The sequence below is a fragment of the Pocillopora damicornis genome, chromosome 3 (genome assembly GCF_964200805.1).
Source record: "Pocillopora damicornis chromosome 3, jaPocDami1.2, whole genome shotgun sequence".
NCBI classification, from domain to species: domain Eukaryota; kingdom Metazoa; phylum Cnidaria; class Anthozoa; order Scleractinia; family Pocilloporidae; genus Pocillopora; species Pocillopora damicornis.
The window spans coordinates 22,383,590-22,408,986 of NC_142672.1; the positions used below are offsets into that span (position 1 = coordinate 22,383,590).

At 37.3% G+C, this 25,397-nt stretch overlaps 3 protein-coding genes across 7 annotated transcripts in view; all 3 read right to left on the bottom strand.

Annotated features, from left to right (window-relative positions):
* The window catches only part of LOC113668426 (recombining binding protein suppressor of hairless), a 17,652-nt gene extending 15,857 nt beyond the window's left edge, over positions 1-1,795 (bottom strand). The window contains exon 1 of one of the 2 annotated variants that reach the window (XM_027184323.2): positions 1,562-1,795. The gene's annotated coding sequence lies outside the window, so the exon portion shown is untranslated. Of the gene's footprint in view, positions 1-1,435 lie in introns of both variants that reach the window. The other variant, XM_027184324.2, reaches the window with a different exon arrangement.
* A 1,970-nt stretch (positions 1,796-3,765) lies between these two features.
* Positions 3,766-6,491, bottom strand: LOC113668458 (uncharacterized). The gene has a single exon (XM_027184358.2). It carries the CDS (start codon positions 6,405-6,407, stop codon positions 4,200-4,202), a length of 2,208 nt encoding a protein of 735 aa, XP_027040159.2. The 5' UTR covers positions 6,408-6,491; the 3' UTR covers positions 3,766-4,199.
* A 1,024-nt stretch (positions 6,492-7,515) lies between these two features.
* Positions 7,516-25,369, bottom strand: LOC113668457 (uncharacterized). Of its 4 annotated transcripts, XM_089200787.1 has the most exons (30): positions 25,186-25,369; positions 24,410-24,552; positions 23,879-23,939; positions 22,700-23,068; positions 21,685-21,921; positions 20,969-21,095; positions 19,896-19,967; positions 19,595-19,666; positions 19,337-19,408; positions 18,581-18,652; positions 17,905-17,976; positions 17,587-17,658; positions 16,851-16,922; positions 16,369-16,440; positions 15,801-15,872; positions 15,251-15,322; positions 14,769-14,840; positions 14,418-14,489; positions 13,922-13,990; positions 13,385-13,456; positions 12,972-13,043; positions 12,808-12,879; positions 12,654-12,725; positions 12,215-12,289; positions 12,020-12,094; positions 11,407-11,606; positions 10,604-10,729; positions 10,096-10,272; positions 8,710-10,005; positions 7,516-8,041 (listed from the first exon to the last, which is right to left on the bottom strand). In XM_089200787.1, exons 3-30 carry the CDS (start codon positions 23,937-23,939, stop codon positions 7,656-7,658), a joined length of 4,350 nt encoding a protein of 1,449 aa, XP_089056913.1. In that variant the 5' UTR covers positions 24,410-24,552; positions 25,186-25,369; the 3' UTR covers positions 7,516-7,655. The 4 variants fall into 4 exon arrangements, with proteins under 4 accessions (XP_089056913.1, XP_089056911.1, XP_089056910.1 ...); XM_089200785.1 differs by having other exon boundaries at positions 8,710-10,272; positions 15,251-15,319; XM_089200784.1 differs by having other exon boundaries at positions 8,710-10,272.
* Positions 25,370-25,397: the final 28 nt, after the last annotated feature.

The window sequence follows — 25,397 nt, forward strand, 5'->3', positions numbered from 1 at the left end:
CTCTAGGCAAAAAAGATTTTTGGGAGATAAATGGCAAGCTGGATTGATTGCCTTCAACGGGTTTCTCAATGGGATTAAATGTTAGCCGTAAAACGATCAAAATATTTAAGAGTTTTGTCCTTAAAATAGTTCACCATAAAACTTTTTCCTTTCTGAAATGTGACTTTTGTGTCATTTTGATTTGACCTTCAGTCAAAGAATGGCCAAAATTTTAACCGTTAGCCGTTAAAGCCATCACCCCGAGGAGACCCTCTTCGAAGGAACCATTGTGAAGGGCCACTGGTGACAGAAAAACAAGTTTTAAACCAGTGGGGCCCGATGATAGATTTTCTCTTTCTTAAATAAACAGTCCACAAGCGGGGTTCTGCATTGCCTACATTCTTAGAGAATCTTAACGGTGGCCAATTTATATTATCAACTCAGTTGATAAAACCAAATTATCCCGGCTACACCTTTTATGAGTTTTTAAGAAAGAACAAAATAGAGCTCTACTCTCCGCCCTTGATGACGAGTCAAAAACTACGTAACAAATCTGGGAGGACTCTTTCACTGGACCTTTATGGCAAAAGGTTCTTTATTTCGATCAATCTTCATCTTTTTTCTACTTTTGGCGGTAAACTGAATAGTCATTCGTAATGCTTAACTGTCGGAGTTTGATGTTATTTTCAACATTAGTCATATCTGCAATCAAATGCCAAAAAACAAAGCGAATGTTTGCCAAAGCCCTTAAAGCTCCGTACAAAAGAGCCTAAATTGCTAAAAATAGATATTTGTCCGAATTTGTTTTCTTTTAAAGTGCCAATAATGCAACACTGATGAAAATAAGCCAAAGGATTCTCAGCCATTAATGAGCCTTCCTTGAACTACGATCTCTATCAATAATAAAACCAGTTCATTCCGTTACAAGGGCATGTAACAGATACGCTTCGTCGCAATCGATATTTTTAATCACACAAATTGTCCAAAGATACAAATACACTGGGTAGCAAAATCAAAAAGCTATTACCACAATCCACTTGATTCGTAATGCGCTTGAACCTTGCAGGAAAATGGGAGATGGAGGTGTATATATGCGCATTTAATAAGCTCTAATGGCTGATTCAGTTTGTTTTTCCTGTCGCATTTTCCCACGACTCTACTAACTGAACTAACAGAACCAATCAGATTGAAGGCAGATTTATGTAATCTCTTTCTGATCCCACGAACTTAGAGTAATCCAATGAGGTAGTATCTTACTTCGTCTGCTTACAACACAAGGTTTTTAGGTTCGTCACGTAGAAATTATGTCCTTCTCTTAATTTTCTGTAAACGTTATCAACATAGAATGGCACATGTTGCTCATGTTATACACATGTACAGGGTAAATGCCAGGATGGTAATGCTGATATCACGTTAAATCGCATAGATCAAGCCTTAAATTATGTAACAACCTTACTTGCGTTAAAGTGAATTAACTTCCCCATGAGCTCTTCCAAATTTTCAATGTAGTCCATTAATTTATGCCTTTCCTCTCTCTGTTTATGGCGCTAAAACTGCAGCGCTGACAATAACACTGGCTCACCTTGGGTCGACGAAGCCTTCTGAAACAGTTCTCACGCCACAAGCAGTTTATTTATGTTTGTTCTGTACTCCAAAAGCTTCATGAAGCAGCTCGTTATTGTACTCGAGACAAAAGAAATTATCTGCTCTATTGCACGTACGGTCTCTTTGGCTTTGTTTCCCTGCGCATTTGTCAGGCAGTGTTTGAGGGCTCTCTTTGCTTAGATAATACAAACAAACTGTGTCAGCGGAAGTCAAACAATTTTTTTCATTTTAGTACAATATCAAAAACTGATACGTGCTTCGTTTTTTTTTTTTTTTTTTTTTTTTTTTTCAATTTTTTTTTTCTAAAGAAAATTGCCGAGGTGTACCGTAGGGTTCAATTTGCAAGTTAGATAAGCACGCGACTCCAATATTTTTTCTCCGCGACACGAAGCGACGAATTCAAATGTGAGCACGTCATATATTTTGATTGTAAACTTCTGCAACAAAAACAAACAAAGCAAATGGACTTAATTCCTATAATCTTTGTTCATAAGTTAACTCCTTATCACTCTCACTCAAGAGACCGTAAGTAATTTCGTGTATAAACGTTTCCGCTTCAATGCGGTTCCCACGACTATTTACTGATATCAGACAATAAACCAGGGATTAAGTCTATTGGGTGGCCTCTTTACCTATATAAGACTCTTCTTTGCTTTCACCCTTTCCCTTCAAACGACAGATTTTGTTAATATTTGAGTTTTCTCTCACGAAGGGAAAAGGATAAGATTTCACCATTGGACGAATCGAAGCTAAACTTTTCTAGAAATTTTTACAATCGAGTGGTGAACGTGATCGTGAATTTCAATGTTTTTTTTTCCTACGTTATCTCATTGGTCTAAATTGACTCACGCCACCTTCTCAACCAATTAGATGCAATCTAAAACCAGGCACGACCAAGTCACCCAACACAGCGGTCAAACGTCTACGTATGTGCGAACGTTGTAATGGCTGCGTTCATGCAGTCATACGCGAATTACGAACAGTAACACAAGCCAGTAAGTCATGATGTTATGAAAGCATACAACTTTTTTGGTCAAGCTTAAAACATAGTGTTAAATCAACAAGATACCCGTACCTAAGTGAGCTTTGTGTTCGAAAAGTCGAGTTCGCCTTTACCTTATTTTTGTTTCCTGATACATATTTCTTTGAACGTTTCAATTTTTCGAGCAGCGTTTGTTCCTTGTGTTTTACTTTGAAATTCTGCGCGGAAATTGGCGCGCGGCCGTCCAGTATTGACACCCTCGCGCATGGGCATAGTTTAACCGCTGCGTTGGGCCACTCGCGTTTTCCCGCGCTTGGGTCAGTTTGCACGATTTGAATACAACGAACCCCAGTCACGCGGAGAAATTATCTTAAGTCCCACTGGTATAAAATGTTTTCATTTATCGCTTAAATAAGCAAGAGAACTCAAAAACAACCTTGGGGAGTAATATGAAGAGAAATGATAATGGGGGAAATTCGCAGGATGAGAGATGGAAAATGGTGAGAAGTGATAAGATGTAATGGCATTGGTCACAAGCATATCTCTTTCTATCTCTGATTGTAAATCGTTTTTTGTTTGTGACCTCAAAAAAAAAAAAGATCTCTAATGAAATGAAAACTTTTTTAAAAAAGACATTTCCATTTTTGTGGTTACAATCATTCAAAACGATGTAAAGATATTTCATCTCTGGTTTATAATCATGATTACTTTATCACAAAGCTCTAATGGAAATAATTCACATATCTCCAACAGCGGTTGAGAAAACTTTTTTTTTGGTTTCTTGGAAGGAGTAAAATTTTAAGATAGCATTGGTTCAAGATATCCTGGGAACAATTACAGTCAGTGCAGCAAAGACTCAAATTATCCAAGTTAATGGCTGGGAATCAAATAATTGCATGGGGTATGTAAAGATAAAGTCTGCACACAAGCCAAAAGGCCCACTCTGCTAAAACTCATCCTGACTTCCATGGCAGTGGATATAAGTATAGCTACTCCCCTTGGATGAGATGCCAGCTGTCCAGGTCACCTTCGAACAATTTATGCAGTTTCCTTGACAGTTCCCTAATACCCATTAATTCTCCTAGATTGAGGGAGGTACTTAAGGAGTTACAATGGCATGTCCATGGTCAAACTATTTGCAATTTGAAAGCCATTTTCAACCAAGTAACTCTTTGGAATCTCAAAACATGACAAGCATCTTGCTTTCTTGAATAATTTTAATAGTGGGGATTAAAATAAGTTTGTTTTGGGAGCATACTTCTCCATTAAAAGTTCTGAGTTCAAACTAGAAATCAAAAGTTAACTCTTTTACAATTCAACATGTGTTTATAATGATTTCCCCTTTAGAAACTTTGACACATTTCAGAAATTCTGAGACATTGACTTTAGGCATTACAGAGGTAAACTAACAGCGAGCAAACTCCTGACAAACTCTAAGTACATAAATGCACTTGATATTGTTGGCATGACGACCACATTCAATAAATCCTTGTGTATTATACACTCAGGATGCAGTAATTTCAAATTCAGTATAAAATGGGGGATAACCTTATACTGAGCCATTTTGTTAAACAATGGCCTACCTTTGTTTAAATAATCATCCCATAAAACAAAGCCCTGCAATACATGTATATTAAACATCTTTCAATGAGTCTTTCAAGGCTTTTTCCAAAAGAGAAACATACTTTGGATGCACATGAGTTCCATCAAGATGATACTCACTGTTGAATTCACAAGTTTGCTTTGCAAGTAAAACATCCAAGAGCTCTAGCCATTGCAGTCCACTGCAACTTTCAACAGCTTCTTTAAGTTTCTCATTAAACTGAAGCACCACATTTCGTGTCTCCTTCAGCACAGGAAGTATAGGATGAACAAAAGTTACAAAGCCATGACATTCATTCTGCTCTTTAAGAAAATCAATATAAATGCTGACAGTTGTCTCAATCGCTTCTTCTACAGAGTCATAATTACATTTGTCAACAGCCCTCAGCAGACCCTCTCTGCAATCAATTTCTCCAATGTTGAAAATAACAGTTGAATCATTTGGCACTTCTTTCAATGCATTCAAGAGAGCAAACTTGGGGTAAAAGGAGCTTTCTTTTCTAATGTGCCAAATTTTCACACCAGTGGCAAGCAATGGATGAATGACATGTGGTTTCTCCTGGTAATTGATGGTCCTCCAGGCAGGAGATATACAATGGCTATCAGAAGCAAAGTAAATGAAATCTGGGTTTTGAGGTAGTGGAGAGAATGGCACTTCCATCACAAGGCTGATGCAAGAAAAAAACGCAGCTTCATTACGTAGGAGTGTGAGATGTAACCCTCTATCCTTGTGTAGTTTGTCCAAAACAGGTATGAAAGCCTTTGTTGAATTAAGTGCACCTTTTACAAAGAGTATCTTTACAAGAGTAAACAACAATCCCAGCTGTTGAAACTCAGAATCAAGAGCTTTCCCGATATTTTCCTGGTTCTCAACGTCTGGAGGAATGCACAGTGTGGTGTTGTTGAGGTAAATTTCTTCTGTGATTAGCTGTAGAACTGGTATGAAATGTGAGCAAGAAACCCTTCCAATTTGTAGGTTGCCATTTCTAATCAAGAAAGAGCGGGCTTCTAAAAATGCTTCATTGTGCTTGCTGAGGATTTCATAAGTGTGAACAAGGTAAAGGCAGATGCCTGGATCATGCGGTGATAGCTCATATGCACGAAGCACAAGCTGCAAAGTTTCCTTTAAGGCACCCCACTCACGCAGAATGTCAGCTATGAACATAAGTGATTCTGATGTACACCAGACTTCACTTAGCTGATCTTCAAACACACCCATTCCCCCTGGAGAACTCATCAAATTAGCAAGTTCTTTTCTAACATCATGCTGGTATTGGCCACCAGATTGAACCAGTAGTGACAACAAGATAACTATCGCTTCCTGTAAGTCATCCTGACTGGTACCAGCAGTATGGATTGCAAATCCTTTCAAGCTCTCCATGTGAGAGGAATCTTCCTTTAGCACATTTGAAAATAGATCTATAGCCATTTTAATGTTCCCTGACTTGGCACAGACCTTGGCAATAGCTGCTTGAACATCATGAATTTCATGTTGAGAAGCTCCAAGAGATTCCAAGTGACTCATGTATTTCACATAAGCATTAGATGCCTCTTCCAGTTTTCCTACCGCAGCCAAACAATTTCCATGGATGAAGCACAATGACGGGTCAGTGGAGTTAACATGACTAGCTAGCTCAATGTACTCCAGAGCTATCTGTGGACGGCCAGCTTCAAGGTAAATTTCAGCCAAGCAAGACAGAGGAGAAGAATTTTCTTCATCCACTGAAACTGCTTCAGCACAGATTCGAGCTGCATTTCTCAAAGTACCCATCTTTTTCCGCAGATCATTCAAGCAGAAACTAGTCTTAGTTTTTTCACTGATTTTCGATTCATTCAACTCCACTTCAGACGAAGACTTTGTACATATAGGTTCGCCATTCTTGACAAACATCCCAGGTCCCTTTTGATGAACAGATGAAATACTAGAAGCAAGAGAAACTGGAAGGTGCATAACAATTCTTCGTCTCTCCTTTGGCACAGGAAGTTGTTTTAAAACGACAAATAAATCCATGCCGTCTTTTACGACCGACGTGACGTCTTGCTCTAGAGACAGTGTGGATTTCCTTGTGTTCACGAGTGTCAAGTTTTCGAGGTTTAGTTCGAAGAGAGATGCATGGTTAGCCTTGAGAGCCTCAAAAAATATATCCATCACTAGCTTCAGCTTTTCTTTTTTGCTTTTATTCCATCTAAAAACCATGCTAAACTCCGGAGGACCATCAAAGTGAACGTAGAACTTCATGGTTCGACTCCACCAAGTAGCACTGCAATCAACGAAGAGATATTTCCTGACACATTTCCTTCCGTGATCTTGTGCCCAGTCCTAAAGGAGGGAGAGGTTACTCAGCAACTTGAATAATGCTTAAATAAATAAAGGCGAGCATGATACGTCCAATTTTTTGGTTGATGTTGTTATTGTTGTTTATTTTATTTTTTTTGTTGACAAGAAATTGAATATCATAATTTAGACGTGACTTTAAGCAGAAATTATTATCGTATTATATGTTCTTCGACTGAAACCTGAAGTGTACCTTCCAAGCTATTTTGAGTCAAAGACGGGAGAGTTTTATCCTTTTAAGCAAGAATTTTGTTTTTCCATTTTACATGTCGATACTAAGCTTGTCATAAGTTACTGTTATTACCATCATCAATATCATCTAAGAGAATATCTCTTGCCTTCTTTTGATATTTAAAAATTATCCCCGAATAAATGACAGCAAAATGAACAACGACATAAAACAATGTCTACATAAGAAAAAACACGAAGCAACAATGTTATGTGACTATGGCCCGCTACTATGTATTATTCCAATAATCATCAACAATCATCAAAATTGACTCATCAAGGAGTCTGATAAACGGGATTGTTACGGTATAATTTAACTGGCGAAAGAATTCTACATTCCTACAGACTACTTTATTAGACAACAAGTCCTAGGTTATAATTCGTATTAAAAAGTGACTACTTTTAGCAATATAATAATAATCCACTTAGAACCTGCTTGAGCACAGTACAAACTATAACTGAATCAGTTCACTACTAACACCAACTCAATGTTGTCTTCAAATCTCCTCGAGATGCACAATAGTTCACTCTCATTAAAGCTTTCTAGACAGTCGATCTCTGCCGACAGCAGCAGCTATTACTCGCATACGACTAAGTACTTATATACATCCACAACGTGTTCTAAATATTTTCAGAAGTCTAAAACACAACTATTCCGGTAGATTTTCTATCTGTAGGTCAAATGAAATTATTTCGTAATACAAATGGTATTCTGGTAGATTAAATCATGAGTGCATAACGTAATAGAATGCTGCAGACAATTTCTTGGTTTGACATCAGAAAGTTCGAGTAACCACATTGCCATGGCCAGGCATTCTAGAAATTTCCGGAAACAACTGTTTTTATTTCACAACCTATAACAGTGATCTACCCAGTAATTCTGTACTAATCCGTATTTCCGAATTTTTTTAATTTAATTTTTTTTTACAATGGAGCCTCATTGCCGTTTTGGGGTGGATGAACCACCAAAGCGGAAATGCCAAGATCGTTCATCGAAATACTTCCGGAATTTCTAGAAGAATTCGCACTCTGCCTGTTGTCCTGTTGACGCCGACTATCTTGGCTTTCGTCGTCACCTTCCTCAAGAGCGAAGTCGACAGCTCCACTGTCTTTGACAGCTCCTGTCACGGACGGCATCCCGATCCGTCCACTTTGAAGCTGCTGCCTTATCATGTTCCTTCCCACCAACCCTCTGAGTTCGCCTTGTAAATCGTTAAGAGGAAGAAGCATCGCCAAGCAACACGACATGGACCATTTGGGATTTTTGCGCCATTCTTTCAAAAAATTATAAAGGTAGACGGAGTACTGAACTGAAAAAAACAATTGTGGTGCAAAAAGCATATATTTATGGATCCACACAAACTTTCTTGAGAAAATTGCTTACAATTTACTTAACAAATCAAAACAAATAAGTAAGGTGCAATAACGTTGGCTGAAGTGTTGAGCGAAGGATTAAAGTTTGAAATATTGGCAATCGCTGTTATTATGTGAAAACAGTTTTTGGGACGATTTCGGAATTTCCTGGGTAGATTTCTTGCAGCTTCAGTATTTTCTTTTTCATGAACGCCTTTCCAATTGGCTCATGACAAGAGTACATTTTACGCGGAGACACTGAATGGAGTAATAGAAATACACTATTATGCATCCCATGCATCCTGAAAACTTTTTCCTTTAAAGTAGAGGATGTAGCTGCTTCTAATTCTTTGCTCACAAACAATCTCACTATAGAATTTCTTTGCATTATTTTTCATCAAGAAATTTGGCAACATATTGCAATGCGTGGCATTTTCCAAGGTATGCCGAGTGCTGGTACTGGATCAGTTCTTCTATGTACGCTTTTGGAGATAAAACTGCGATTGGTAGAATGAGTTGAAAGTTTCGTGACAAAACTTTCGTCTAAACTTTTTTATTGATAAGTGAACTTCCTAACCTTATGGGACTTGTAGAATAGGTTAGCTTTGTAAGTGCGTTAACTTACCGACTAGTAAACCAATCACCAGCGTATTGGCTCCAACCACTAACAAATTGAACGTAACAGTGTCAACATATGGATCAATTGAAGCTGGAACATTCTCCTTGGGGATCTTACTGACGGCGCCGATGCCTAGGTTTACGAACGTAACTGCAAGGGTTATAATCATTATTTTATTTTCAAATGGGTCTTCAACTGGGCTTACATAGGCAAATAAAATACCATACAGTCCCGAAATCACACATGCCAGGCCAACATAAGCCCTGCTTTCTCCTCCTATGAGGATCAATCCAGATGTTAAGATGACTTTACGCACCATCTCGACGAGTTCCCAATACCAAGAGGTGCCGGTGTAATTCTCGGAAAGAAATCTCAGTCCGGCTGCAAGTTCACTGATGTATCTTTGTTGTTCTCTTGATTCGTTTTCCGTAACCTTTACTTTTTTGTGTTTCTTCCAAAGGACCAGGTAAGAAACCAAAGGGATAAGTAAAATGTATACAACGGCAAAATATGCAACGTTGACCAAGCGCTTGTACCTTGGACTGCGACACTCAACTGTGAAATCAGATTTGAGATAAGTAAAGCAGCCGTAACCTATGTCAGTAAAACAGAGCTCCCGGCAGGAGAGTGGGAGAACATTTGCAGTCTTAGAACAAGTGCTAAGGTAGGTCACGAATAAGAAGAAAAACAAATTTCTGTAGACAAGTTCTTTAGTCTGAGAAACTTGTTTGGATTTATCGTCATCTTCAAGCTGGTCGTTCCTGAGGATCATAAACTTTCGCACCCAATAAGCTACCACCGCAAATACAATGGCCCCAATGTTGATGGCCAAAATGGCAAACAAACTCCCAAACGCGTTTATCTTAAGTTGCGGCAAAAGGCAGTGCATTGGCGCCATTTGAAGGACATTAAATTGAAGAATTTCGGAATACCGTGCAATAACAGACAAGGAGTCTGGCCATGAAATGAATGAAAAAGCATCCAGTAGTCCAAATGTAACTTGATAAAATCCTATGATTATCTTCAGCCTAGCTAAAATGATGTCGACCAGCGGACGCTGGTTGTTGCTCTGTCTGTTCTTCTTTACACTTGTCCATACGATGACCACAATTAGAATCAGCAACAACGCGATGGTGATGGCTAACTGTGCTCCCATCCAAGACTTTGATGGACACTTCTTACAAGTCTGAAGTCGTTTGTGATACCCAGGGCTGCAAACCTCGCAAAGCGGGCCCTCGTAGCCTTGTTTGCACGTCGAATCCAGACCACCGAGGCAAGATTCCTTTCTTGGGCATTCGTAGGCTAACGGTAGATCAAAACTATACTCAACTTCGTTATTTTCGATGGAAGGCTTCGAAGACCGCAGGTTGAGAGTAAAGTTCTGGTACATACCTTTGTACACATCATTAAACCACCTCCACCAAAATCCTGGTTTGAGTGTGACGTAGTCGTCTATACACAGGAAGCCTTCTTTTTGACAAGCCTTACAGCCCTTAAACAGGTGGGTACGATAAAATCCTTGTAGACATTTACAAGCACGGAATCCGGCAAAAGAGTTTGTATCCGTTCCTGTAAAGAAGAGTTTGATCGTTATAAGATGACATCAGAGATGTATAGATGCCTGAACCATTTTAACTGTATCTGAGTTGGCTGGCTAAATAAGTTAATCTCGGAGTGGCGTTCACGTATCAGTGATCATATTTTTGTCTTAGCTAACTGAAAAAAAGGAAGCATCGAAAAAAGAATCTAATTAACTGACTGTTAATGCTAGGTGAAGAATTCTTCTGCAAAAGCCTTTCTTCGTATTAAAAGTTTGATCTTGTTTGGGTTAGGGTTCAAATTTTATAGTAGACGTTGTTACATATATATCGACAGTTGCATATCTTTTAGCTTCTGCTACCTTGGGGGCATGCGACACAATCCAATGCTCGCCTTCCTGGCTTTTTATCGAGTGAAACAAATGTCCCGTTCGGGCATCTTTTACACTGGTCGCTGACGTATGCTAAGGTATCGGAAAAAAAGCCTCCTGAAACAAGAAGCCATGAAAAGAAAAAAAAAGCAATTTAGAGCCTTAACTCTCTATTCAGGTGTTAAACTTTAATGCTTCCGCTTCTTTTAATACATTAAAAGTCAGGTTCAGGCATTTTAACCCGGCGTCCAGCAGGCTAACCTTGAGATCACTACATGTATTCTACAGGTAAAGGGTGCGTTAAATTCGCTAGTTAATGTAACGTACTATTTTGGAGATACACAATATTTAGAAAATAGATTCCATGTTGTCGTGCATCTGTTCAGTAATAGATCACAGCTGAAGTCAAAATGTGGTTAGAACAAAAAAGTGGCACACGAGGCGCAGCCGAGTGTAGCCCTGATGTCCTTACCAAATTTTATTTACTCCTGAACAGACCAACGGAAATATGGAATATATTTGTTTATATACTAAAGAAGGTGAACGATTGTTGAGGGTGATGTTATCTGTACGTCCTTCCTTCGATAGATTATAAGTAGGGAACCAATCAAAAGTGTGTGCGTACTTCAGCTTATCATATAAAAACTAATGGCAACATTAACGAATAATAATTTTTTTTACTGTAGCAAATTCCGAAGGAAACTCTCAAGAAATAGTCTGCATAGTTTTGATTTAATTCTCACAATGGATCATTTTCTCAATTAAAAAAGGAACGTAATCGATCACACTCTTACCTGGAGGACATTCTGAACAACTCGTGGAACCTTTATCTGCAGATTTAACAAATGTTCCAGCAGGGCAAGGCAAAAATTTGGAGCTATCTTGTGACCACTGTGCAAAACCGGATTGCTCCAAAACCCTCCGTAACACACCCTTCATGTCTTCGTCTATGTCATCGAACTCTATATACTCTTCATCGCTTTGTCCAACGCCTCTTGATATTTAAGGGAGATAAGCAAGAGAATAGCAATTACGTATCACTGAAATTAGTTCCTTTTTACTAAAATGAGGTCTGCCTCGAGGGAAAATCATCCACGTAGCATGATGTTATCTTAAGGCTTCCGTTTCAATAACCTGTGAGCTGCATAAATGCTCACTCCAGTAAGGTTGCTGGTATACTGTAAACAGCGAATTTGCATTTCGGTATGAAAGTGTTGCATTTTTCAGTCAGGAAGAGAGCCAGCTAGCCATTCAGCTAGAGTGACAGAAAGACAGGAAGACAGAAGGACAGATATTTACTTCCAAGGTCACCTTGGCATCTCTGATAAACTGAACCTTTGTTCATGTCAAACGACTGTTTGCCACCGTCTTCTAGTGAGAAATTGTCAAAGCTAACAGAACACTTACAGTTGCACTCTGCATTGCACTGAACCATTCTCTTGGTTGAAATTCAGCGACCCTATCTCTCCCTCATTCATGCTTCTGCCAAAAGGAAGACAGGTACTGTCAAAGCTTTGAAAATATTGAAGTAGTCTTCATGTCTTAATGTTTTTTTTTTTTTTTTCTACAAGCTGTGCATTAAGGATTGTTTTTAATACTTGCATTTTGGTGGAAAGGCCCTCGATGCCCTCAAATGACTCTAGATGTACTGCTTTCATTGCTGTGCGAATCAGATATCTAAAAAAGAGATTGAAAAATTTTTTTTCTAAAACATTAAATTGTAATGATGTAAATAAAATTTTGATTTATAGTAAACTGGAACAAAACCAGAATGTCCTAAGATCACTTCAATGTTTGAGAAAAGGCCACCTGAAATTATAAGGTAAGAGATAAATTGAAGGATGGGTGGAAAAGAGAATTGATGGTAAAATAAATAAATCAATGGTCTGGATTAACAGACAGACGGGCTGACGGATAGATGGAGGGAAGGATATATAGGAAAATGCAAGGAAATATGGAGGGATAGATGAATGAATGTAAGGACAGAGGATGTATATTGGTGGATGGATAGATATGAAATAAGAAATTTGTCAAAACTTACATTCTCATACTTGAATTGCTTAAAACGAAAGCCTTAGATCCAATGAGCTCTATTTTGTTTTCTGAAAGCATTCTGGAGAAAGTACACACGTTAAATAATGAAAAATCGAGAAATACGAGATGTATTGAAAATAGTAATGATGTCTTAAACTTACAAGAATTTAAGCTTCTGTAAACTTTTAAAGGCTCGATTTGGAATGTGGGTAAGGCGATTATCATTCAATAATCTGAAAGTTGAAAACATCAACGTGATCTTTAGGAATTGAAGTCATTCCAGATTTGAAATAAAAAAAAGTGATAATCATAATATTTAACTTACAAATACTGGAGATCGGTGAGATTGGAGAAAGTCTGACTTGATATGGAACTGATATTATTTTGTGGCAATGACCTGTAACATAGTATAAGGCAAAAAGTGAACAATTTTGCCACTGTAACAAAACATGAGGAAATTGCAAGGCCGTTAAATAATTGTAGGAAAACATTGTCGACTCGATTTGTTTCATGGTTGAGTCTAAGGAAACCACTTCGACATTAGACAAAACTGATTGAGTTAAAATTAAGTATGAGTTGAATAACTTCTCCACCATCTGCAAGACGGTTGTTTGTGACCTTCATTTTTCATCTCAACCTTTTCTTTTTACAGAAATTTGCAATAAGGGCAAATGAAATTTTCTTTAGACTCGATGAAATCATGACCTGTAAACAAAGCTGTTGCATACTAATACTCACAGTAGTTTGAGTCTATTGAGATTGCCTAACAATCTCTCAGGAATTTGGTCGATCTTGTTTCTTGACATGTCTCTAAAGAATGATTTCAAACATCGTATGATTTCATAAAATTATATTTTATATTCATATTTACTAAAAAAATTTACAGTAACACAATAAGAGATACTGCTTTGCAAAATTTTAGAATTTCTGTCGTACTTTTCCCAACCAATCCTCTTCCTTTCATAGCATTGCTGAGCTCTACCTTTACATAATTTAGACCGCTGTCTTAACAATAAACTCGGGAGGCTCAGATAAAGAAGTCAACAATGAATTCTTTGAGGCTGAACTTGGCAGTCGTTCGCCGAGGACCACTGCAGTGACGATCAGATCACCTTCACGACTCAAAGATCGGGATCGAAATCAGGATCACTTTCACCGCTAACATCACGGAAACAACTTTGAGGATATTCATCACGACCTCTATCACTTCAAGTTCTCGTTCAAGTTCACTTTTACGTACTTTATGAAGGGAAAGCAAAATCGACAGTAACTCACAATTGCAGTAGGTTCTTCATTGCCCCAATGTTTTCAGGAATGGCTGTAAATTGATTGTTTTCTAGTGCTCTGCCAACAACAGATCTCCGTGAATAAACACTCAATAAACAAGAATATTCATTACTTCAATTCCTCACTAATCAAATGAAATGGATTAGTTAGTATATCTAATGTACATGAGGACATGAATTTTAAGTATAAGAGCAGTAAGCCTAAGGATTGCCTTAAATAAAAACATGAAGAAAAATGGAGAATTTTCAAGAAACAATGGAGAGAAAGAATTTACTGGGAAAAGCATTCACGCCTATTGAAACTACGTCATCGCCTTAAAAAGGTTACAAAGCTTAAATTTAATGGTAGAAGCACGAGTATCTAAGCGTTTATTTGTTGAAGTTGCCAAATGGAACAAATATTCACAGTTAAATGAAATGTAAATCGATCTCTTTTTCAGACAACAAGCTTAGGGTAGTGGGAAGGGGGAACTCAGTTTACTCACAAGATCAGTATTGACGAAAGGTTACTTGAGATTGGGTCTGGAATGGCCGTCAAGTAGTTGTCACCCAACTCCCTATTTTTTTAGATGAAATCAAACAGGGCAACATTTAGTAATGAACATCAATTAAAAAAAAAAGATAAAGGTAGCAAGGTTAAACAACTTTTACCATACGGCGTGAGCAAGGTCTCCATCAAACCGCTCAAATTTCTATGGATTTATTTTTGACGAAGTATGGTAAGCCATACGATACAATTCCATGCACCTGTCTTAGTATTTTCGTAATGATAATACAATAAACAAAGGAATGTTTTGATGAAATTCCCTTCATAAAAGAACTCTTTGTGCACTCACAATGTCTTGAGCTTAGGGCAATTTCGAAGAAGGCCATCCGGAATAAAAGAGATGTTGTTATTTGACAAATGCCTAAAAATACAAATACAATGTCATCTACTTAGCGCTATATAACCTTATATACTATAAAATCAGTTGGTAGATTCTCCAAGTTGTTCTCTATATACCACCTAAGGTGCTAAAAAGGAGAGTTGGTCAGCAATCAAGAGCTTCTCTAGTTGGAGATCATTTTAACTGATGGCTTGTGGCAGACGCATCTATTTTCATAACTTGGAAATATCTGAAACCAGGAGAGAGCAGGCCCAGCTTGTTGCGTATCGCCAAGCTCAGTATCTAGTTCTTTGCAGCTCAGAATGAAGGCATCAGTTGACTATTTGTAACGTCTCAAAAAAAATACACAGAATTTACCAGTTAAGAGCTGGTTTTGTCGCCTTACCCGACCGGCTCTTCGTGTTGATAACCATATCAAGAATCATACTTACAAATTTCTCAATCTTTTAAGATTCTTAAAGCTGTCCCTCGGGATGTGCGCAATTTTATTGCTTTGAAGCCTTCTAGCAGGTGAAAAAGTGATATTTATGATAAATAAATATTCTGTCGCACAATCACTTACGGAGTTCTAAGTTCAAACTAGGCTTAGTTACGTTTTTTGTACCGCAACAATTTTTTTATTGCGTTTGGTTTTTATTAACTTTTTTTTTCTTGGCTTTTGTTTTTTTCCTAATATATTAATTAGAAAAGATATTAGACCAAAAAGATGTATACAAATGTAACGATGAATACAAGCAGCTAGAAACTTGGCTACATCCTTTAATTATTTTTACAATTTCTTGTAAACTTTTCATGATTACCGTTATTTTATTCAATTTTGCTTTCTCATTATTGTTATTATTATCATTATTATTGTTATTTCCAATATTATTATTATTATTATTATTATTATTTGATATTGCAAAGTTTTTATATATAATGTTGAAAAACAAATTGGATATTAAGATCATTTTAATTTTCGTTGCAAAAAAAACCACTCACAATGTTTGCAGGTTAGCCACCTCCTCAAAAATGTTTTCCTGTAAAGTTTGTATCGAGTTTCCACTCAGTTCCCTATAAGAAAAAAATATTAAGGATAGCCCTCTTAAATATGCTATGAAAAATCCATCTACGCCGTAAAATTCTAAACTGTCTTAAGAGGAAAACGAAACAAAGCAATACTCATGAACTGAACTCTATTACCTACTTCAGCCAATTACTTCGAGTGCAATTGGATGAGAAAACGCATTACTGACAGAAATTGTTAGAGCGCTTTTCGATGAGTGACGTAAATTCAAAACCAAAGTCAACACAACGGCCATTTAGAAGAAAGGAAAGTAACTTTAACAGCCAATGAGAACTCAGTTGAAGGTAAAACCAACCAAACTGTTTAAAACGCGGGCAACTAAGTTGTAATTGGTTGTAATATTGTATCTAATTGGTTTAGAGAGTGGCGCAAGTTTTCTGTACCAATAGGAGAGAGAGAAATAAAGTAAAAAAACAAAGCAATCCCAATTTAATTTTGACACTTAATTTAACCGAATCCATCGAATGTGGTATACAGACTTACAAGTGTGATAGCAAAACTGTTCCATGAAATATTTCAACTGGTAATTCCTTGATCTTGTTATACGACAGATCCCTGAAAGATTTTCAATATTCAATTAGGGAAAGAGCACTTGTTCTATGCACCATTTCTGATTCTATGCAAAAGAAGTCGAACTAGAGAGCAAAAAACAGAAAAATGTATAAAAGTAACCTTTTCCCCTGAGGTATTTTTCATATCATCCAGTAATGTTACAAATTCGAGTGCACGAGAGGGATTATAAGCATGTGAATTACACGGATGCAAATAAATTGGTTTCTACTTAAAACCCACCAATAATTTTTTTCCATTTCAACAAATTGTTCATATTTGGAGACATCCTTTGAAAATCTTACATCACTATTTGATATGTAAACAAGTTATTTACAAACAGCTCCTCACTTATTCTAACTGAGTACTCTTGTACAAAATGGAAGGACAAAGGAGCATCAGATCTCGGAACTTACAATGTTCTCAGTCGATTGAGATTTCTAAAAACTTCTGGTCGCAAGATGGACAGCGTGTTGCTATGCAGATTTCTGAAAAGGAATCAAAGCAAACCCAAATGGCTCACACAGAGTTTTACTCTCATGTAAGAAACAAGAAGGAAGAAAGAAAAATGTTTGTTATCATGGTGAGATGCTCAAATACCATAGAGCATGATGATTTTAGATATATAAAATTCATATATTTGCACTGCAGTGAAGAGATTAAATTAAGAGATCCTCGCAGCTAAGAGCACTACTGAAACGAGTACTTGAAAATAGGACCTGAAAAAAATTCATGCCCGAACGGGATTTGAACCCATAACCATAGTGCAGTCGAGCCGAGTGGCCCACTCATCTGAACTTACTCTGGTTTCCTTAGCATGAAGCGATAAGAGTATCACTTCCCCCCCTAGTTGGGATATTAGTCCATCGCATGGTTACCTCCAGCATTTCATCAGGCTTCCCTGACAATTAACAAGTACCCATTTATACTACTGGGTGGGGATAGGCACCGTGGGAGTCATATGTTTTGCCCAAGAACGCAACAAGTCTCGATCCCAGACCTCCTGCCCTGGAGTCCAGCAAACTAGCTATTAGGCTGTCTTATATATTCATTCAATTTTGAGGAGGGAGAGGGCTTAGGCCCGTCCAAAGCGTGCTGTTTAACAATGCAACTAAGTGGCGCTAAAATATCCAAAGTCGCTGATAAACTCACATATAACTCAGACACTTAAGGTTGTCAAATATGCTATCCGGAAGATCCTTTATCTGATTCCAATTGAAATCACTGAAAGAGACCAGAGGTAAAACGCTTAATAAATGAATCACAGAATAAGCCAAATGCAGTCATTACACTCCATTTAGCTATGAATCCTCACAATCTGCGCGCTTTCCACGCCTATTTTAAATTTTTCTTACACCAGCAAAATAAATATCAAAGTTATCTGCTAGTTTTATCAGAATCAACACAGCAAGTTCATCTGGCTGCCCAAGAACTTCAAAACAAATGCACTAAAAAACATTTCCAACTTACATTCGCACAAGTGAAGTCAAGTTGAATAGGGACTCATTTGATAATTCTCTGATGGAGTTACGAGCAAGGTCCCTGAGGAATGGTAATTTATTATATATATTAGTTACGACCTACAACAAGTACAACAAGAAACAATTAAAAAAGATATGAGAGTAAATACACTCGGTCTTATGATGACCCTCCCTCCCCACCCTTTTACGGGTCTATAAGGCAAATTAGAAATTAGCCCCCCGTTTGTAAACGAAGTGCTAAATCTCCTCATTAACTGGCTTCTGGCTATTCGTGTGGCAACTTTGTAAATGACTGACACTCAGAAGAAAAATAAAATTTACCTACGTGGATACAAGGCTAAAGAAAGTACTTAAGAACTGCAAGCGGGTGTGAAGAAAACGTGCGTGTGAAAACCAGAGGAAGCCTCTTAAGTAAGTGGAAGGGGAGTTGGTCTGTCACCATATACTTTTGTAGGTAGCGTCGCAATAGCCGTATGAAATTAAGCCAAAGTAAAAACAAATTTGGTTTATAGAAAACATCATCGGGCACCACCCTCTCCCCCTTCAAATTGAACGTTCTTCCTCCTAGGAGCGCCGTCCAATTTCGGCCGAAAAAATTAAAAAAATTGTGTCCCGGCTCTAAAATATTCTTCAATCAAAACGAAAGATTATTTCGCTGTTCTTACAGTTGCTGTAGGGTCATCAAGTTTGCAAATATTCTTCTTGGAAGCTTTTTAATCCTGTTAAGTCCCACATTCCTGAAAAAGAAGATATGCACTATTACAGAGAAAAAAAGAGCTAGAAACAAACTCGCATTACGTTGAAAACAAAATATTATTCTATCGATCATAACCATTACAATTTCCTCTTATGTGATTGGTGCATCAGCTGCTTTGTTTTCTCTAATTATTCTGAAGAGTAGTACTCGGACAGTTGGTTGAAGCAGCCAAACATACGACGTTCACTTAGCTACATCCACCAATCATAAGACTAATTACAATAACCATAGCAATAACCACTTACCTTACAAAACTGAGTAATTTTCAAAAAAGTGGGGGAATTTAATACTATAGAAAATGTATTAACTGGAGATATTTTCTAAAATTTAAATAAATGTATCTTTTTTCGGAAATTGCAATGGTTATGATTGATTGGTAACAGGACTTCGTTTCGTCCAATTCATTCAGTCCTATTACCATTATTAATAAACTATATAGAGAAGCGCTGTAAGGAGTTAAGTGGTTATGGCCTAGATTATCAGAACAGAAGTTTGAGTTTTGAAGTAAAGCAATTTCAATTTCTTCTATCTCTTCAATTTCCAGTTCACAAGGTTTCGTTAAGCGCATGATGATACCTTTAAACACATACAGTCCCTTTCAAACCTTATAAGTAATTGACGATTTTGATAAGTTTAAGAAAGAGTAGGCAGTAGAGATACTTACAGGATTTGCAAATTAGAAAGCGAATCAAAAACGCCCTCAGGTAGCTCTTCAATTTTGTTTTGCTGCAGGTACCTGCCATTATTGAAATGTAACACAAATAAAACATTTCAAATATTGTTTCGAATTTTTCTTGGCTCTATATCGTAGATATAAGTTAAATACTTCTACTACTGCTAGTTATCACGATTACATCTTTTAAATCAAAGGTAAGTACGGTGAAAAAAACATTTCAAAAAATGAAACAAGCATTTTACTCACAATTCTCGGAGTTCTTCAAGATCACTGAACATGTCATTATTGAGCTCGTATAAGCAATTATCTCGAAGGTCTCTAAAGGGTGAAATGGGAATATTCTTTCATCAGGAATATCTCTTTCATCATGTTACTATTAAGAAGTATAAATTATTTTGTCACTTCCTTCCTTTTACAAGAGGTACCTTTTATTTCCAATTTTCGGTCGCAAGAATAAAATTTTCTATTAGCTTTACAAAACTTTTTCCAATTGTTGTATTTTCCAGCGAAAATTATCAATAGCCACAGAGTGTCTTTATATACTTACAATATCTTCAACGAATCCATGTTTTGAAATATATTTTCTGGAAGATTATAAACCTTTAGTTTTCTTAGGACCCTTGAAGAAACAAAGTTAGAAATTTCAGTATTTTGGCTATTTTTTTTTACATTCCCGTTACTTTTGAATTTAAAGCTTAAAGATTAAAACTAACTCAATTGGCATTATGCAGTAGATAGGATAAGAGTCGAAGACATATCATTCAAACGGAAACAATTCGTTGCCATAGTTTAGGTACATAACTATTTTTATGCACGTTTATATCTTCAAAATAAAGATTATGGCTGCATCTTAACAAATCTCCATCTCCAATACCAATCTGTGTTATTTTCGTCTGCCCTTCTGCATCTCCTCTTTTGTCTTGCCTGCACAGCTGGTAATTCAGGATTAATTTTGCAGGTCGCAAAAAACGAGTGAAAATTTTATAGCACAGCTCCCATTAGCCGTTTTCAGCTGTTTGGTAGATATTTTTAAAATAACAGGCTGTAATTCCATTAACACATGAACATCAGTTTAGAAATTGACGTTCAGAATTAGCTTGGATCTTATTGCACGCGATGACTAAAAGGAAACCCAAAGATCAATAAAGAATAAATAATGAAAGCTATTTCAATTTATATCTTCAGTCGCCATTGAAAAAAAAGATAATTTGAACGAGGTGCTGTCATCGAAAGCGACGAAGGACCTCGTTCTTTGCGATGGTGACGATAGCAGCAATCGAAAGACAGACAATCAGAAAGACATCAGAAGACACATAACTGACACATAATTCTTATCATCCACGTTATCAACTCGGAGAAGGGATTTATTTCTGATCAAAGTTCGAAATATTCTTAACAAATAGATTCCGTGTTGCCGTGAGTCTGTTCAGTGATAGATCACAGATGATGAAAAAATGTCGTTAGAACGAAAAGAGGCAAACGAGGCACAGCCGAGTGTGTCACCGACGTTGTCCATGGAGACATCATCAATGCCACCACAGCTCCTATAATAGATTACACGCAGGACCCAATGAAAATGTGTGTATCAAATCATTCGGTCTATTTCATAGTAATACTTACAAGTCCACGGTAGTTGTTGGGATGCATTTCAAGATTCTGTCAAGAGGTGACGCATTGTGGCAATTAAAGTCATTCCGTGCTGCTCCATCTTCTAGGTGGCCATGACCGGTGCATTGGCTGTCACAGTCTTTTACCACCAAAGAAAATAGAAGCATTTATCGTATATTCAAAAGAAGTATCTCGTTCTTGATCGGCAATGCATATGTTGGTTATAGATTGCTTACAGGATTCCTGTATTGCACCCGCTCATAATGTAATCTTTTAAGGATAAATTAACCATGTTAGATTCTGCAATAATTCGAAAATTATTGCAAATGGTTAATCTGTTACAAGATTTTTAATGAAGTGATAAATCCAAAGAAACACAAGCATTTAAAAGTCCCGTCGAAGTTCACTTTTTTCCTGTGATCTCATATATGGGTTGGAATGATTCGGTATGAGAACAGTACCTCTTTCTTCGTTTATTTTATTTTATTTCTTGGATCGCTCGGTAGTTGCACTAGAGGTCGTGGATATGTAAATGTTGTCTTCTTTCATATAGAGAGACTGCGCTAGGATTCGTAATATTTTTCACATTCTTTTCTCGAGGCAAGGCTTTCTTATAATGGATCAATGCCAGTGTCTGGGAAACTGTGCATTCCCCCCCCCCCCCTCCCACTCCCACCCAGCCCAACTTTCTATCCCGAAGGGATTATTAATCAACAAAGTGTTCTTACTTGCTGTTAAAGAGACTTGTATTTCTTTTGAATCAATTCCGGCTTGATTTTTTGCAGTGCAAGTGTATGTTCCCTCGTCATAAACTCTGATCAAGGCATAGCCACTGCTAGTCACCAATACTTCATCGTTGTTTGTTATCGTTATGTCCACAGAGGGTGTACCCACGGCTGAACACCACAACCAATGTCCAGACAGAGCCCTTACAGTAGAGGCTGGTATCTTCACTGTTGGCTTTTCTAAAAAAAAAAGAGAGAGAACTTTGTGGAAAAATTGGTGATAAAGAAATGGGAAAAAGTGACATTAATAAGTCAGAATGCGGGCCATTCAATGCCATTGGCAGCGTCAAGGAACGCATAGCATCACCATTGAATTGTGTTCATATGGCACACATACATTTATATTTCACTCGAATTTTAAAGAAAAAGCGTGCACTGACTTCTCCCGCCATTACTTCTAGTACTTGGACCATAAACCTTTTGAAAGGTATTATCATATAGAGCACAATCCGCTAAAAGAGAGTCAGAAATCATGAATATCCTCATAAATCCAAACCGAAACAAATTATGCCAGGGCAGTCAAAGGACGTTCTCTACATGCTCACAAGGTGGATGTAACTTAATATTATATAAATTGCGAAGAAAGTTATGAGACATAGATACACCTACTGAAATGTTAACTGAAGATAACGACATGAGACTTCAAAGGAATTATCGCCTTCTTATTAGAGGCAGCTATTTAAATAGCCCTGCGGTAACTGAAAGGTTCCTTGTGGCATTATTGATACTAAAGACGTTTGGTAATAAGAAATCATTCATACTAGAAGCTGCACAGAGAGAAACAATTTTTTTTTTAATATTAAATGTTAAGTGGAATTTGAAGCCTCTGGGAAACTTTATTAACTGTCTCAGTTTGTTTAAAACTAAATTTGTGTAGTAAACTAGTACGTAACCAGTGCGTGGTATTTCAATGTCTTTATCTAACAACAGGAAGTCAGGTTTGCTGTTTTCTCTTTACCTGCAGTGGCAGTTGAGATGAAAGATCCTTCAAAATTACTAAGGAGAACATCGGTGTCCAAAAATAGGCGAAGGAAAAGATGGCGATCACTCGAGTTCAAAGAAAATGAACGTTTAGTGCCGCGAAAAATCCCAAGTAAATTGCTTTTGTCGTCGACTCCGTCCCAAACTTGCAGTCGAGTTTCGATTTGTCTACCAAATTCATCTTTATAATACAGCTGGAATGTTTCAAATGTTAAGACGATTTTATGATTGACGGGCGCTGTTATCAACCAGCTACAAGTGTTGTTGGCAAAGAATCTAGGGGTGAGGATTGTTCCCCATTTGCCTTCAACTTGGTAGGAACATGATGAAGAACCCAAACCTACACCTGAATAACGAGAGTCAAAGTTCATCTTGCTGATTTGCCAGATATGAAAATTAAGACAAAATAGTATCTCATTTTTCTTCTTCAATCATGGTTTATTATTAGTATTAAATGTCAGCTGTATTTAACCTATAAGGGGGGGGGGGGTGAGTTTCTAAAGAAACCGTGATGCTGCGTCGGTAAGGGGTATAACAAGCTTAAGATAATTTGGTTTTATCAACCGAGCGGATAATGTGAATTGGCCGCCGTAAAGAGTTCCTAGGAAACTCTTTACGGTGGCCAATTTGTGGTGGCCACCCAGGAGTATATATGATTACTGGCGAATCGTCTGGGAAGCCTATTGAAATTTTGGGGAGGGGGGGGGGACGGAGGGAGGCATCCCATCCAGGGGGGTAGTGGTAATACTCCCAGTCACTTCTTGCCATAAAAATCGTTTTAAGCTCCGGCTGGATGGGCCACTAGGCTGGAGTGCAGACCTGACTTACTTACCTACCTAACTGCCGATCTCAGTGCTTCATCAGGGTAGAGCTTATTCCGGTTCTGTAGCACTAAGTCACAAAGTGTACTATACTGCTACTCCCCTGGATAGGATACTAATCCCATTTCAGGTGTCCTTGTAAATGAATTATGACACGACATTCAACTTTAATGTAACAGCTAGAAGATCTAGATATTATAAAAATGATTGTGATGAAGCAAAAATCGTTCATTTTCTATCTCAGGAGCGAATGTTAAACATCAAGCGCTGAAGAAAAAGAGGAGGGTTCCAAATAACGTGTAACTAAAGTGAAAATAAAAAAAAGAGACTCCCACCGTTTGCATATAGAGTTGATATTAGGAGAGCCAGCCATGTTCTCGGTATTGGAGTCGACATCTGAAATAACGAAGTTAAGTTCAAATTAGCAACAAAATTTCTTAGGATTATAAATCAGTAGCCTGAACAACATTTGCAAACTCTTTTAAATAATAAGCAAAGCTTTGAAACGTTGATCGTTGATTCCGTTTTTGAGGATAACTTTTTGCAGGTACTTAATTTAATGAAAATGATATACTTAGCTGTCGAGTCAAAAAAAATATTATTGCAACTGTTGATTTATTTTTCTCTTAATAATATTCCTTAGGGAATTTTTTTTACAGGACTGCGATAAAAGTATTTAGAAAAGGCTTCTGATTAGAAATCGCAAAGCTTCGAATTTTTAATATTTTTTACCCTCATGTATGAATGCCTAATATAGCATAAATTTATTAGTCGTCAGTATTTTGAAATGGTCACTCGAGCAGAAAAATGCCTAGATGGAGGCAGGTGTTCCTGACCAGAAATATCTTTTAGTTTGAACTACTTACGTTTCAACATGCCTTGGTACAACTGCCTTATCTTATGCGCTACTTTCCTGTATCCTAAATGGATGCCAACTGATGTAATTGCCTTGTTGTGATATAATCTTGCAAATTCCTTCTCCGATTCTTGTGCTTCGGTTTCTTCTGGTCTGCGCAGAATTCAGATAAATTGTTAACGTAAATGTCATTCCTATAATGCACCTACCAGTAAAGAACTGACTCAGTTATGGTAAAATACTAAAAGATATACTTTAGATGTGTTACAAATTCCCATGTTTTCAGGACACGAAAGCTGTTTTTCTAGAAGTTTACGTTCTGTTCCTCTAAAAATTATAACCAGCCACTGGCTCAATTGAAGTTGAATGGCTGTGCAATGAAATTTTATACAAAAGTCTAATAATATATTACAATCCAAAAATGAAATTTTATTGCATCCACGGAGCCAAATAGCTAGTTGGCTTAATAGTTGCGAAGTTGCATTTTATCACTTTGGTTCGAATTTCGATTTTCTTGTTTTCCAAACGTAATATTTCTTAATACACCTTAGTAGAGAATCATTCTCTGCCTTTCATCAGTAGAGACGAAGGTGTGAAATTCGAAACAAAGTGCACTGTTCGAAGATCGTCATAAATTGCATAACCTGTTAGAAAATTGATTTTAAAGGGGGCGTAATATCTGTTTAACCATAGATTCGGTAAACCTGACCACACTTTGGAAAAGTAATCCAAGTTGGATGCCTGTCCAAACGGTTACAGTAAAAATCACTTAAAACCTGTACTTACTGCAATGGCTCTCACAAAAGCGATGGCGAGCATTTAATCACCTGTCTGAGATGTTTTCAAGTTATTTGCTGTCTTCAGTCTCCGGTGATTTGTCCTTGGAAAGAAACACTTTCGGAATGAGCCCACCACGGGCTTTGACAAAAAATTTCAGCCACTATTCTCTCACAGTAAGTAAGCAATGTCTAGAAATTCAGTTAAAACAAGTCCTTTTA